This window comes from Myotis yumanensis, unplaced genomic scaffold (genome assembly GCF_028538775.1).
Source record: "Myotis yumanensis isolate MYYU_CA2020_CCGP unplaced genomic scaffold, mMyoYum1.0.hap1 SCAF_7, whole genome shotgun sequence".
Taxonomy (NCBI): Eukaryota; Metazoa; Chordata; class Mammalia; order Chiroptera; family Vespertilionidae; genus Myotis; species Myotis yumanensis.
In genome coordinates this window covers 82,379,431-82,394,605 of record NW_027223758.1, presented here as the reverse complement: position 1 = coordinate 82,394,605, position 15,175 = coordinate 82,379,431, and the positions used below count along the sequence as shown (strand labels likewise).

Sequence of the window (15,175 nt, the reverse complement as noted above, 5' to 3'; positions counted from 1 at the left end):
TTGTTTGTTTGTTGCACTTAAATTCACTGGGAGCAAAAGGATTTTCTTAATCTCCTACAAGGATTAAAATATACATATAGCTTTTCACAATAAGAACTAGTAATTACTTACTATGAATATACTTACTGTTTTCTTTGTTCAAAGGAAGAATTTAAAAAAATAGAATTGGAGAGTGATATAAAATTTTAAGACATTACTGGCTTTATTCAGGGCATTGTTTTCAGATTCTTAAAACAAAAATTGTCACACATCAAACCAACAACTTGTGATTTCAGAGTGATGGGTCTAGCAAAATGGGCATTTAGAAAGGAAACTATTTACTTCAGTGCCCCTGTTTAAGGCTAGTTATGCAACTTAAACATCGTAATTTTCTTTGACATTTGGTTTCTTTAGTAAAAGAGGAAATGATATTGCATTCATGTAATAAACAGGCAGTATTTATAGAAAAAAAAAGTCTCATGTCTTCTGAGATAGTTGGTGCATAGAAGATACAAATTGGTATTAGTAAACATTTTTATTATTCTGTATTGAAGGATATTTTATCATAGGTATGTATTTATCTAGACAAGTGTTATTAATTCGCATTCTTCTAGATAGTAAATTACTTCTTGTTGTAAATTAAATTCTTTGGGAGAAGCTAGAATTTTTACCCCTAGGCCTGTAGTTGTAAGTCCTGAAATCCTCAAAGGCATATCCAGGCAAACAACATAAAAATTTATGAAATAGACATGATTTGTCCCTCCTGTTTCTTCCTCTTCTTTAGTGTCTCCTACCATAAGATACCGAGAGCTTCTTGCTGCCTCCGGCACCCAAGAAACATTTCTTGAATGAATCACTACTCATGGACGCCCCCTGCTCCAATTCTGATATTCTCATATAGCAGTCCTCTTAATTCTTTTCCAGATTTCCCTGGTTTGGTCATGACTTTCTCAAATGTTCTTTTGTGCTAAGTAACTACTACCAAAACTACAAAAGGAAGGTGTAGTATTGAATTATAGGAAGCTTATGTATTACTGTTCTGTCCTTATAACTAACAGACACAAGCTTCAAGGTCTACAAACTTGAGTTTAAGACTCATCCCATATAGTCCATTAAGTGTTAGTTCTTCAACCAAAGGGACCTGTTGGAAGGTCTAGCCTAGTGCCCAGATAGGGATGTAGTAAGGAGGAAGTGTGTAATGAGCATGAAATGCCCACACAAGTCATAAAACGCTATGCCAATATGAGTAACATCCCTTCTCAAAGGGGTACTTTCATAGTGGAACTGTTTCAGCCTTGGTGGCTGGAGATATTTTTGTGCAGGAAGGACCTGTGTTCACGTTATGCCATCTTCTTTGGAACTGAGGCAGCAGACTCAAGTTTACTTGAACAGGAATTCATCTAATCCCTTATTCAGCTTGTTTTATTTGCTAAAGTACCTGTGGGAAATGCCTTTAGAAAATTGTATCTAAAGATTTATCAAGAAGTTGCTAGGTATCATAATTATTGACTTTCCCAATATTTTAGTTGAATGACCTAACTCATCTGTAAATATGGTTACATACTTTGTTCCCCAAGAACCCGACAGTTTACTCAAAATTATTTTAATATTTAAAGTTTACGGAATATATATTACAGAATAGTCCTCTGCCTACAGAATAGGCATTTTTCCCTTTGGATGAGATAAAAACCCACTCTATCCTGCAATAATGGAGAATTCAAATATATTAAAATCATCATATTTTGTAACGATTCCCATAGACCCACGATGTATTTATACTATGTCGTTACAGTGTTCTTATTCAAAAGATGATATCGAAAGCATCTTGGGTGCCATTGCTGTAGAAAGAAAACTTATGAATTTCTTTGGCTCCTGCATGTTTAGATTCTCCACTGACTGTAATTTCTGCACCATTGCTCCCTTTTCCAGTTTGTTAAATGCAAGTTATGATGACTGCAGAGTCAAATGCTTGACTCTCCTTGTGCATTTTTCTCAGTGTCAGGTTTAAAGCATGTGTATCTTTAACATTTATACATGACCACAAGCTAACTTTTACAATAGCTTAAAATTAGAGTTTTATAGCACTTAACACCGTTTGTGTTAAAGCTTCCCTTCCCCCACTCCTGCCCTGGGTTTTCAAGTGCTTAAAATGTTTCATTGCTAAACCAGATTTATTTAGACAACCTAAGAAATATAGTCCTCTCGCTATAAACCAAATACAAAAGTTACAGAATTTAGCAAGTTCATGAAGATGTTACTGTTTAGTATAATGTAGAGCCACAGATTTCTCATTCACAAGTAAACTGTGATTTTAGGAAAAATGTGTTTCACTTTAAAAACAAAATGAGTCACCCCTTAGGGTTAAGAAAAAAGTGAAGAAACTTCATAAACACATACATTGTTTTATGTCAAGTATATCTCAATATTTTTTAAAGGTGAAGATATTTTACTCTCTATAACCTTTTGATTAAGGTTTTTCTAAGAACTGGAATCCTATATAATAAAAACCTAATATGCAAATCGACCAAACAGCAGAACGACCGATTGGCCCTGATCGCCAGCCAGGCCTAGGGACCCTACCCATGCACAAATTTCGTGCATCGGGCCTCTAGTATAATATAGTTTACAATACTAGCTGAGACTATTATGATGCCTTCATAATCTTTTTATTTTTCATTGCTAATCTGGCAACAATTTTTTTAAGCAAGTGCCTTTATATATAAGCTACTACTGTCTATTTGTTGAAGACATGGTCTGTTTTAGTCATAGTTCTTGAAGGACATGCTGCAGCAGAGAGCACATGATAAATGACGACCCAGATTCACATCCTTGGAACTTGCTGGATTGCTAAAGAGGAGCACAGATGGAGCAAATGCACTAGGCTTAAAGTGCCCTCTGCTGTTTGTCCAGAATGCTGCAGTCACAGTTGCACGCAGCCAGGGGTGAAAGGTCTCAAAGTTCTCCATTAAAAGCCTGGAGTAAATGTACCACAGCTTTTTTATTCACTCGTCTACTGATGGGCACTTGGGCTGCTTCCAGGTCTTGGCTGCTGTAAATAATGCTGCAATGAACATAGGGGTGCGTGTCTTCTTTCGAATTAGTGTTTCAGATTTCTTAGGATATATTCCCAGAAGTAGAATTGCTGAGTGATAAGGCAGTTCCATTTTTCATTTTTTGAGGTAACTCCATGCTGCTTTCCACAGTGGCTGCACCAGTCTGCATTCCCACCAACAGTGCACGAGGGTTCCCTTTTCTCCACATTCTCGCCAACACTTGTTTGTTGATTTGTTGATGATAGCCATTCTGACAGGTGTGAGGTGGCCTGGAGTATTATGCTAAGTGAAAGACAAATAACTTATGATTTTACTTACATGTGGAATCTAATGTACAAAATAAACTAACAACAAAATAAAGACAGAATCATAGATACAGAGAACAGACTGACTGACAGCTGTCAGAGGGGAGGGAGGTTCGGGGGCTAGGTAAAAAAGGTGAAGGGATTAAGCAAAAAAAAAAAAAAAAAAAAGCACAAAACAAAAAAAGCTCATAGGCAGTATGGTGATTACCAGAGGGAAATGAGTGGGGATAAATGGTGATGGAAGGAGACTTGACGTGAGGTGGTGAACACACAATACAGTATACAATGATGTATTATAGCAGTGATTTTCAACCATGTGCCGCAAGAGAATTTTTAAAGTATGCAATACCTGACTATTTGATCAGGGGCACTGACCTCTCTTCCTTAGATCAGTGGTTCTCAACCTTCCTAATGCCGAGACCCTTTAATACAGCTCCTCATGTTGTGGTGACCCCCAACCATAAAATTATTTTCGTTGCTACTTCATAACTGTAATTTTGCTACTGTTATGAATCATACTGTAAATATCTGATATGCAGGATGTATTTAGGCGACCCCTGTGAAAGGGTCGTTTGACCCCCATAGGGGTCACAACCCACAGGTTGAGAACCACTGCCTTAGATTGTCAAATAAAAAATGATAACAGCAATGGCAATAGCTGTCCAGAGTGAATGAATCAAAATTATTTTTTGTCAGATTGGCAAAAAATATATAGTTTTGGTGTGCCACAGAATTTTAGTACTTAGTTTATATGTGCCATGAGATGAAAAAGGTTCAGAATTGCTGTGTTAATAGAATTGTACACCTGGAACAAATATTTTTATTAACCAATGTCACCCCAATAAATTCAATAGAAATAAAAAAAATTTTTAAAGTCTCAAGTAAAATCGTGTTGATCAGTAGATTCGTACTAATGTTTCATTCATGTAGACTTGAAAAAAGCAGTTTACAACTTCCTGATGGTGGGAATGGTGCTTCCTTGCAGGAAGGGAGTAGTAGGTCTTCCTCGTTGCTGGAAAAAACGCTCCTTCTGTAGGAAGGGCACCGCCCTTCAGTGAAACCTCTTTCCTTGGAGATTCTCCCATGTTCGCTGGAATGTGAACTTGCCCAGATTCCTATCTTCTCAACCCAGAGAATTTTGTATGTATTTTACATTTTTTTAAAGTAGGTTGAACAGTTACTTTTTTTTGCACTATATTTTTCAAAAAATAACTCTTGGCCACTAGAGGATTTTGGTTTTGTGGCTAAATATGAAACTAAAGGAGGTCCCTGCGCGTCAGAGGACTTAAGCAAGTCTGGGCTTCTGCAGAGTCTGCCTTAAGGTTCTCCAGCAGTCAACAGACTTGGGCTATACCGGGACCTTTTCCAATTATTGATCTATTGCTATGCATCTTGACAACAACTTACTTGTTCCTTAGTTATATGGCCTCTTCTCATCTTTCTCCTTTCAAGATGTTGACCCACCTGAATGTCTGAGCTTAGGCTAACTCTCTCTTGGCACAGACTAAGAAGTTTATCTTTTTTGGAAAGCTCTCCATACTTTTGACAGACTAGAGTCAACTAGGTAATTTAGAAGTTACATAATAACTTTAAGGGGTGTTTTTGTCCATGCCAGTCTTGGTGACGTGTAAGCTGGTCCAGATGAAAAGAAGGCTTTTGTAAGTTCTATTACAGGAACTTTATGTGGAATAATTAACTTAAGTGGAGCCCCTAGGATCCTGGGCTCCCATGCTTGGAGTATTTGCTGAGGTCTCTGTAAACCCAATGTTGCATTTCATGGAATCTTAAGTATTGTCAGTTGTAAGAGGCAACATGACTTGATGGATCACAAGAAAAGAAGCTTTTGACTCTTGTTCTAAGACACCATCAATTATAAAAACCCAATTTTAGAGATGTTAAAATGTGAGGGGGGAAAGTGTATTAATAGAATCAATGAAATAGGGTAGCTCTCATTAACAACTGGGCCATGTTCTAACATATTGTTTATTTACCATTCATGATTTAGGACTTAGAATAAAAAAGACATGATTTCTAGCTTGCAACCTTTTGCTTTTTGTCTTGTTTTTGTTTGGCTTTTATTTCATCTTGTTTTAATGGGGTGGGGGGCGGGGGGAATGCAACAGTCAATGTTTGAGTGGAGATAATCCTGACCCAGGTTTAAATTCCAACCTGGAGATTTGGGATCAAATGTTCTCACTTGGAAATGTCCTCTCTTTGTCCTGAGTCCTTTGTTCCTTCTCAGGTTTCCATCTTAATGAAATGCTACATTGTTGTTTCTGAAAAAAAAAAGGAAAGGAAGAAGGGAGGGAGAGGGAGGGAGGGAGGGAGGGAGGGAAAAGAAAAGAAAAGAATTCTGATTTAGATCTAAAAGTAGTGCCCTTCAGACAGTTTTCTTTGGGGTAGGATGAGATAGCCCAGGGTGATGTTGACTTAACTATACAAGAAGTGCCTGGCACAGAGCAGATGCTCACTAAATCATTAACAGTATCTAATCTTGATGTTGAGGACTCTTGCTAATTGAGAGGGGCACAAATATATTCTTTTAGGTAATTCCTTGTAACCCAAGGTTTACATAATTTCTGCTTGTTATCCTAAATAACAGAATTCCTTTAAGTCTCTGTTCTTTCATGCATCTAGAGAGAGGTGATCCATGTGCTTTGGCATATAGCAGCATGCACCACAATGGAAAACTAAGATTCAGTGTGTCTGTGTTAATAGCAGGTGTAGCATGACCTAAAGTGAAAAGAAGAGGTAACTAGAGTAGGTCCCCATGTAACTGTTCTTGTCATAGGTATCTAGCTGATCTCAGCTCACATCCTAAAATACGAGATTAGGACACTGAACTTTTTATGGTACTACATGAATCATTAATTTCAATGCTGCTATCCATGCCCTTTATCAGATATGCACCTATCAGATACATCCATGTTGTGGTTGTGTATAAAAATAGTGATAAGGTTATTTTAATCTTGTTTTCCATGGAAAAGACTGTTTGATTCAACTAACCAGCTATTACAGCAAAATGGTCCAGCTAATCTTAGTCACTAATATGATTGTACATTTGTAGCTCCTTCTATTAATAAAGTTTCTTGTTTATGGACTGGTATAAAAGGAGAGCAAAACATAAATATGCTGGGAATGATGGGAATATATATATATAAGTATTAAAAAACATTGCCTAATTGAATGACAATAATTTTATTTCCCTTGTTGCTTTTACATAATAGCCATATTTTGTGTAACATCCTAGAAGGTTGAGTAGTTATTTCTTTATGTATAAAATAGATTCGAATCCTTGGAGTTCTGCATTAAGCTTTGTAATGATGATGGTAAGTAACATAATGATAGAATACCTTAACTGGGGTTAGTGCAGAGGCAAATCTAAATAATATATGTCGTCCAGTTTCAACCATTTGAATTTTCTAATGAAAAGTAGCATATCAAATGTGATAGGCTTTCATTCAATGCCCCAGAGGTGACAAGTACTTTCAAGTTTATCCAGGTAGATTTCTCAAGGGTCATATTTTCCATTCAGTGCAATTATTTCTGATGCTTCTTTAGTAGTTATTGGGAAATAACCCAGAGTAGTAGTTTGTGTTTAGTTAGTTAATCTTACTTGCGATTTATAATGATAGTATTATTTCATCACTCCATTTAAATGAAAGGTTACATTGAACTAGTTTGTAAACACGTTCTTATTTTGTGACCTTGGACATACATGATAACATAACTTTGTTTTTGTACCTAAATAAAAAATAAGAATACCATATTATTAAATGCAAAATCTTGAAAACTTCTGTGAGTGAAATATCACAGAGTAGCCTCAGAAACAAGCTATAGCAACAACCCGGTGTGCTCACCTGTCCTGTCCTGGTCGTGCTTTTTAACAGGCCTTAGGAATGTGATGCCCTGAAAGCTCCATACTGCTGAGCTGATAGAGACCTTTCCTCCTCAGGGAAGACCCACTGGCATTCGAATTGTTAGGCATGACGAAAGGTCTCCCTTGCACATCTGTCTCCAAATTTAGCTTACCTGCAGAGTTTTGCTTGTTTTTATCTTACAGATCCCCTATGCAGCAAGCTTGATCAGGAAAGAAAAGCTTGGTGCCCATCTCAGCAAAAGTTAAACGGTGAGTTCACCAGAGGGAAGAGATTTTCCCGAACTCCCTGATTGTATTGGTTGGCCAGGTTCTTTATTGATGTCTTTGAAATAGCCCAATAGGTTGGTAAAGCTGTATCCTGTGTTTAAGCCAGTACACTAATGAACTTCATTATATCTGGGCATGAGGCTTCCTAAATGAACAGCTAAGTGGGTCTTATAGATTCTATGGAAATTTTATAAAATGCAGTAAGTTCTCTATTCAGTCTGTAGGAATAATCTTCATTCTTTTTTGAGGTTTTCTGCTGTTTCTGGTTCTACCTGACACCCTGGTTACTGCCCCTCTAGAGTAATTATTGCCCCTGGAGTGTCAGCAGTCATGCTTAGTGTCTCATCTTCTCAGGCTCGCTCTTGCTTCCAAAGAGTCTTCCTTGAATCTGACTTTGAGTGAATTACTGATAGATAGTGAGATGACCACTATAAACCTGTGAGAGCTTCTGCTTCATTCTTTCCCTAAACCAATAATAGTTTCTCTATAGCTGAAGCCAGGTTCAAGGCTGTATCCCCAGCAACAATTTGAAAGACAAATACTCTGGGCTCCTAACGGAAAGAACACAGTGAAAATTCAATGACTATATTCGGTATATAACTAAACATTTCAAAAGCAACTTTTTTATTTTTATGGAAGAAGACGTATAGTTATTAGAATGTTAGGGATGAAAAAACTAGGATTTTGTTTTTCCTGTAACAATATGTTAGGATGACTTAACAATTGGAATTGCTAAGTCAAAAAAGTAACAAGATGGTAGAGTACCTCAGATGTCAGAGGTAGCTTTTGTAAATGTTCATGGCCAACTAGAATTGTGATCATTTGTCAATTTGGCCATTCCCATCAGAATGGTTCTTCCACTTCTTCCCTCTGGAACATATTTTCAACTCAATGGAATTTATTGGCAAAAATAATTCCGATCATACAATAGAGGCTCATGGTTTCTTCTCTTTCTTTCATGCATATCAAAAGCATCCTCTTCTCTGGGCAAATGACAGTCCCACTTCTTGCATCATCTATATTAGTGGTAATCTTTAGTATTTATTTTAATTATGTCACATTTCATCTGGAGCTCAAAACTCTTTCCAAGACATACTCTCATTCTATGCTTTCTCTTCATTTTACCACAGGGAACTGAGGTACAGTGAAGAGATGTGATCTTTTATGTCTGTGTTGCAAAGCCAGGACTCCTAACTTTAGATCCAGTGCCTACTTTCTTCTAATGTATGCATTTCCTGTCTTCTGTGAGCAGATATTTCTGCAACAGAGGTGGTCAAATAATTAGTTATTTTGTTTTCATCTCCATGAAGTCATACACAAATGGTCCTGTAAGCTTGACTGCATTCTTTTTTTAAAAAAATAAATAAATATATTTTACTCTAAATTACCTCGATGGCTCTAGATAGTGAGTTCCTGGCAACTCGGTGGTCTCAGGACCTGAGGGCTCTAGATGGGGCGTTTCTGTCAATGCAGTGACCCCGAGACCCAGGACAACAATTAACATGCTTAAATTCTGCTTCTGTAAACTGCTTTTTTTGCGAACCAGTTTCCTCGTTCCAAGCCCTGGGATGTAATCAATACCTTTGTGATTTTTGTGTTCATGATATGTAAATGTTATACTGGATGCAGAAAAGCAAAATTTAAGACAAACAGCAAAAAGACTCGGATCATGATGGCTCCAAAATTAGAAATGATCCAGAATACTTTTTAACAAGGACGTATAGGACCTGACTGCCTCCCATTTACCTGCCCTTTTTTAAATAATAATAATTCGACCTTAAATGCCATCTAAGGTTATGGTCTTGCCCCATCCCCAGTGGTCCACCTGTTCAGCAAGACATGCTGACACTGAGACATCCTAGGAATGAGCCTCCCTAGCAACATGGAATTCCATTATCCAACCAAAAGGTTGGTCATCAATGCATCCTTTGGATTGATTTATGACCAAAAGGGGGATATGTGGACGAAAGGGGCCACATGCTGACCTGACAAGCTCAGGAGAGGCCTGCATGGCAATTTTGCAGACTTGGAGACCTAAAGTAACCACAAAGGATGGTCTGAAATTAAACTTTAACTAAAAGCAGTTATGGTGGGCAGTTACGTCCTAAGCCGATATCTTCACTGATAAGGTCAACCTTTACCTTAACTGAGCCTATCTGTCCTTTTTGCATCTAAGATAACATATCCTTGGGATGTCTGGGTAACTTGTGACTTCCCTTTTTATGGAGCCCCTGGGGCACAACCAGATGTGCTGGACCCAGGACAGATGCAGCAGATTCTTTCATTTATCATGTTAATTGTTCCTGCACCCACCTAAGTATGTGTCCATCATTTTACTTTTTATCCTATCACAGAGGTCCCGTCCCCCCCACCCCCCACCCCCCCCCCACACCTCCACTTCGCTTAATCCCACCTCCTTAAATCTGTCACCAATGAATTTCATGTATAAATACGGATGTAACCCTGCCATTCTCCGGAGCACTATCTCAATTCGTTGAGGTTCTGCTTCTCATATGTTGATAGTTTGGCTCAAATAAACTCACAAAAATTCAAAAAATATATATATATTTTTTTATTGACTTTTTACAGAGAGGAAGGAAGAGGGATAGAGAGTTAGAAACATCGATGAGAGAGTAACATCGATCAGTTGCCTCCTGCACACCCACCACTGGGGATGTGCCCGCAACCAAGGTACATGCCTTTGACGGGAATCGAACCTGGGACCCTTGAGTCCGCAGACCGACACTCTATCCACTGAGCCAAACCAGTTATGGCTTGACTGCATTCTTTAGATTCAAGTATTTTTCTTAAATCTGAAGTTGACTTTGGGCAATTTTACAGTACACAGGTTTGCACCAGCAGTGTGAAATGAATAATTTTAGAACATTCAAACTCCAGTAAATCTTAACCCAGAATATCAAGGAAAACAAGGCATGAATCATCCAAATTAATGCCGATAAACCCAAAGTGTCAAAGTAATTGTCTTTCAAACCAAAGAGAATATATTAGGATGTTTTTGTTAGTAACCTTTAATGGAAGTAGAACAAAGTCTACAAATGATAAAGTCATGCAAGTCATACAATACATGTGTCTGGCTTCTTTTACTACATATTGGTGAGATTCATCCATTAGAATGTAGTTTGATTTATACTTAGGAACTTCAACAAACTCTCTTTTTACTCCTTCCACTTCCCCAACTCATCTTCCTTGCTTGTCAGACCTGAGCTGCTCTTACACCTACAAATGAAGATTCACTGCCCAGAAACCACGCCTCTGAGGGTGACAAAGCATCCAGCTAGGTGGAAAAAAAGATTGATTTGTGTTTAGTAACTAATGCTTCCTCCATGCTGATTTTGTTTCCATCCTTGCAGACAACAGGGATTTCTCTAAGTAGACCCTGGTGCTTTCAGAAGATTAGTGGTTACTTAAATGCTGAGCTAAATCAGCCAAGCAGAGAATCACGACCATATTGTTAGAGGCAGTATTTGATTCTCAACATGCCAAGCCTGCAAGGAATTACCCCAAGAGAGATTACAAAATAAAAATCATTACACTGAGGGAGAGAGACAAATTCTGTCTTGCTGAGTGACCGCAGGTTTCCAAATTAGGGACTGATGCATTAATGTCTTATGCAAGAGTGACCCGTAAGGTAGTGTGCTGTGTTCTTGCCACCTAGTGGATTCCAATATGACTATTAAGCGGAGGAAGCTTTTCAAAACCACAGGCAATCCACTTAATAAGCTGAGCAAGTACTGCCACATATCACTGCTCTACAAATCTTTTTTTGCACTACATTAGGACATAAGAAATTCCGTGTTGAGTCGAAATAAAGGTCTACCCTGATTATTTACTATGTAATCCAATTTAAAAAGCCAAATTGTTGTTCTTAACAATACCAATCTCAAAATTTAGGCATATACACTGAATACTCTTACCTTTCCGTTGGTAAGTCCTTAAAGATCCATTACCCATGGATTTATATAAGCCTTTCTTCAACCGAGGTGTAGTCCCCTTTGGAGCAATGAATTCTATTTGTTTAGCTACCAGCTGTGTAATGTGTAGTTTATTTTATTTATCTTCAAACTACCTCCTAAAACAAGCCCTAGTAGATTAGACATTCTACTGCTCTGCGTATCTGTTTCATTGTGAGCTCATGAGTACAATGGAAACGATTTGAAAAATATTTCAAAATTTTGTGCGTATTATTCTTTCATCTGGGATTGCTTTTAACAACCAGAATTATTCCTGATAGTCTGCCTTACTTTGGTTGTTTCTGTGTTCCGCACAGACACCCCAGTATAATCTGTTTAAAATCTGCACCCTAAATAAAAATGCCATGTCAACACTAATTTAATTATTACTTTACATTCTTTTTCTTCCAAGCATCATTTAACGTTATGCAAATGTCATCCATGTACCTGGCTGAAATAGCCATGTATTTCACAGAGAACTCAGTCATTTGATATAAGTGGAAAGTGCATCACAGGAAATGGCTCATTCATAGTCACACAGAAACTCATTGGCCAAGCTGGAAATAATAACTACCATTTATAGAGCACTAACCATGCCAGGTAGCAGACAAATTCTTTGCCACACTATCTTTTTTGGTCCTTGGAACTCCATAAAGTAGATCCTATTATTATCCCTAATTCATGCATGAGAACACTGAGGCTCACTCAGTGAGGTCACTTAGCTATAAGTAATAAAGCCAGGATTCAATCCAGGTCAGAAGTGACTCTAAAGCCACTTCCCTGTCTTACTAAATCATTGGGCCGGTTTTGAGAAATTTAGCTTCTAAATCTGATACTACCTCCCAATGTTATCTTGAGTAATATCATTTGATCTCTTTGTATCTCACATTCATCTATAAAATGTGATAGCCAAACCAGATAAAAGTCTTTGCCAGCTCTAAAATTGTGACTCTTGCATGCAAATCTCCTGTCACATTCTCTCTCCTTTCCTGCTCAAGATCATGTACAACACTCAAGGGCATGACCCACCTACATTTGCCTTATGTCTGCATTGTCTTCATCACTAATTACTACTTTGCATCCTTCTGGAGAGTTTGAAAGTAGGATTTTTTTTCCTATGCTAACAATATCTACCTCTTTGGTCAACTCTCGTTATTTTGTTTTACTTATCGAATAATTATTACAAAAATCACAACAAAAGAAAGGTAAAAGGATGTTGCGGGATTGCAATTGAACTTTCTGTGTCTTCTTTTTGTAGAGATCGAAGATGGGGAGGGGGGATGGAATGGCATATTCATTTCTCTCATCTGTAGTCAGACATAAGAGGACCAAGCTTTTTCAAGAGTCTTCACTGATGAGGACAATGTGCTCCCATTGTTCAAAGCACATTGTCAATTATCCTACTTAATCTTCAAAACAACCCATTGAGAGAAGTGCTACTACTTTCTCCATTCTACAGCTGAGAAAACTGAGATGCAGAGAGAAGAGTAAGCTATCTGTGGTCCCACTGCTAGCAAGTGGCAAGATTTGAGCCAGGGTACCCTGCTCTGAAGCCCACACTTCACCTGCTCTCCTCTTATTCCTGGCCTAAAATTGTGGGCTAATTCACATTTTCTAGTATTAGTTACTAAAATCCAGTTCATAACCAATCCAGTGGTTTCATTGATGCTGAATCACAAACTTTCAGGGGTTCTTCTACAGTTGCCCTAACATCCCAGGACAGGAGAGCTAGATGTAAATGTAACTTGGGCCATCCAGCCAAGGCCCACAGAGCCCCGGAGCATGAAATTGTCTGTCACTTTCACCACAGGCTGTCTTAATGTTTGCCCAACAACAAATGGGAGCTTCTAGAATCCAACACAATGGCTTTACGTATAGAAGGCTTAGCGAACCATCACACTCTGATTTGGTAATTCTAGTTTGGCTCAAAGTTCATGGAGATGCAAGTATACAAAAAAAAAAAGAAGATGATTTTGTCCAAACTGTACTAAAAATGTATTCTTTTAAGGATATACTAAATAATACCTTAAATGTTTTTAAATTATCCGATTGCATCACGCTGAGGTTGTCATTCTGTGCTTTCTGTCTTATCCCAGGTGCACAGAACCACTTACTCTTGTTCTCTTGTAAGATACAGCCTGCCACTGAGCACTTCCGACCCACACAAAGACTGCGATTGAAAGGGCTTGGGAATCAAATAGAAAATCAGGTTCAGGAGAACCCAAGGACACGTGACCTCAAAGCCGCATGGACAACCATGTAAAATAGACTGTGGCGGCCGTTCGTTAGTGGGGGGAGGGGGAGCCAACCAGAGCTGTCAATGCTTGTCGCATCTTTTGGTGGAACCAAAGTTTGAGTCTTTGTGTTTTTAAAGGCCAACTGAACCCAGAGCGTTGGGAGTGCTGTTAGCCAACCAGGGTGGGAAATTCATGGACGGTCCCAAGTGAGCTCAGTGTTGCACACGTGGAGAGGGCAGCTCTAAAGACTGTCTGTAACTTTTGAAGAAGTGATTCTTTGTGGAAAGAAAACACAAAACCTGTCCTTGGAGTGGGGGTCACGTTTCGACAGCTAGGATGGCATCAGCCGTGTAAACTGCTTTTCATAGCAAACTGGACGGACTTTCACGTGGCCCCTTCCTCTCTGGTACTTTGCCTGCTGTATGAATGAAGATTGTATTCCTCTGGAAATATTTTACAGTTTAATATTGAGTGTAATTAAGAATATAATCATGTTATCAAAAATGGTATTTAACTCTGTTGTAGTTTCTTTAACATTCATGTGGATAAAAAAAAGTCTATAATAAAAAAAACACTATGAAATACTAGTTGTGTTCATGTAGTCAAATGCACGTTTGCTTGGGGTCAACTAATAGAAACTAATACTTTTTAGAATTATTTTGGCATAAAATATTTGAATAAATTATTTTTGAAAACAGTATTCCTTCCAAAATGATTATTAAAGTCTAGATTAGCCTTTGGCCATTGTTTGCAGCTGGAGTCCTCCCCTCACATTAGGACCCTGATATGGGGTAAAGGAATGTTCTAAACTCCTGCTAGGTCTTCCGACATGTTGGCGATGGAGTTCATATTGTGCCTTCCTCCTTACTGTGAAGTTGAGTCAAAGTCCATGAGATCAATTTATGCCAAAAATCCTGCCTTTCAGAGAAATAGAAGGGCCCAAATGATGACTCCTTTGAGGCCAGGATTGTTCAGGTAGTGCTGGGCTGCACAGAGTCTACTGTGGATGACCTTCTACTCTGAGGTTGCCAAGGACCTTCCTAACCAAAGAGGCATCTCACCAATGGCATCTCTGAACAGATTTCCAAAGAGGTTTAAAATGCATCACTGTGGTATCTGATACTTCCCTCCACCATCTTCACTATCATGAATTATCCTAAAAAGCTTCACAATTTATCCTTGAGATAATTTTTTTTATCCTTAGCTGCCACATTAGAAAATCAAAGGAGGGATACTCAACGGTGATTTTCGTCCTAGCCTATGAAGAATGGGAAGCCGGTCAGAGAAGGGATGTACACCAAGTCCTGGAGTCTGAGGATGGGTTCTCAGCAACAACTAGTGGGAAATAATCTGAAGATACTGATACAGGATGTTCTCTTTGGAGTGTTCTTCCAGGAGAAGCCTAGATCTAGGTAGGGGGCTCACAAAGCCCTTCAGATATGTCACACATTTCTAAGACTGGCAACTGTGCTTGGGGGGGGGG

At 38.4% G+C, this 15,175-nt stretch overlaps 1 protein-coding gene across 1 annotated transcript in view; it reads left to right on the top strand.

The window, feature by feature from the left end:
* SKOR2 (SKI family transcriptional corepressor 2) overlaps nucleotides 1-13,638 on the top strand; it is a 39,436-nt gene extending 25,798 nt beyond the window's left edge. The window contains exons 7-8 of the mRNA XM_070421627.1: nucleotides 7,401-7,466; nucleotides 13,552-13,638. Of these exons, the coding sequence (XP_070277728.1) occupies nucleotides 7,401-7,463 (63 nt within the window). The 3' untranslated portion in view covers nucleotides 7,464-7,466; nucleotides 13,552-13,638. The remainder of the gene's footprint in view (nucleotides 1-7,400; nucleotides 7,467-13,551) is intronic.
* The last annotated feature ends 1,537 nt before the right edge of the window (nucleotides 13,639-15,175 follow it).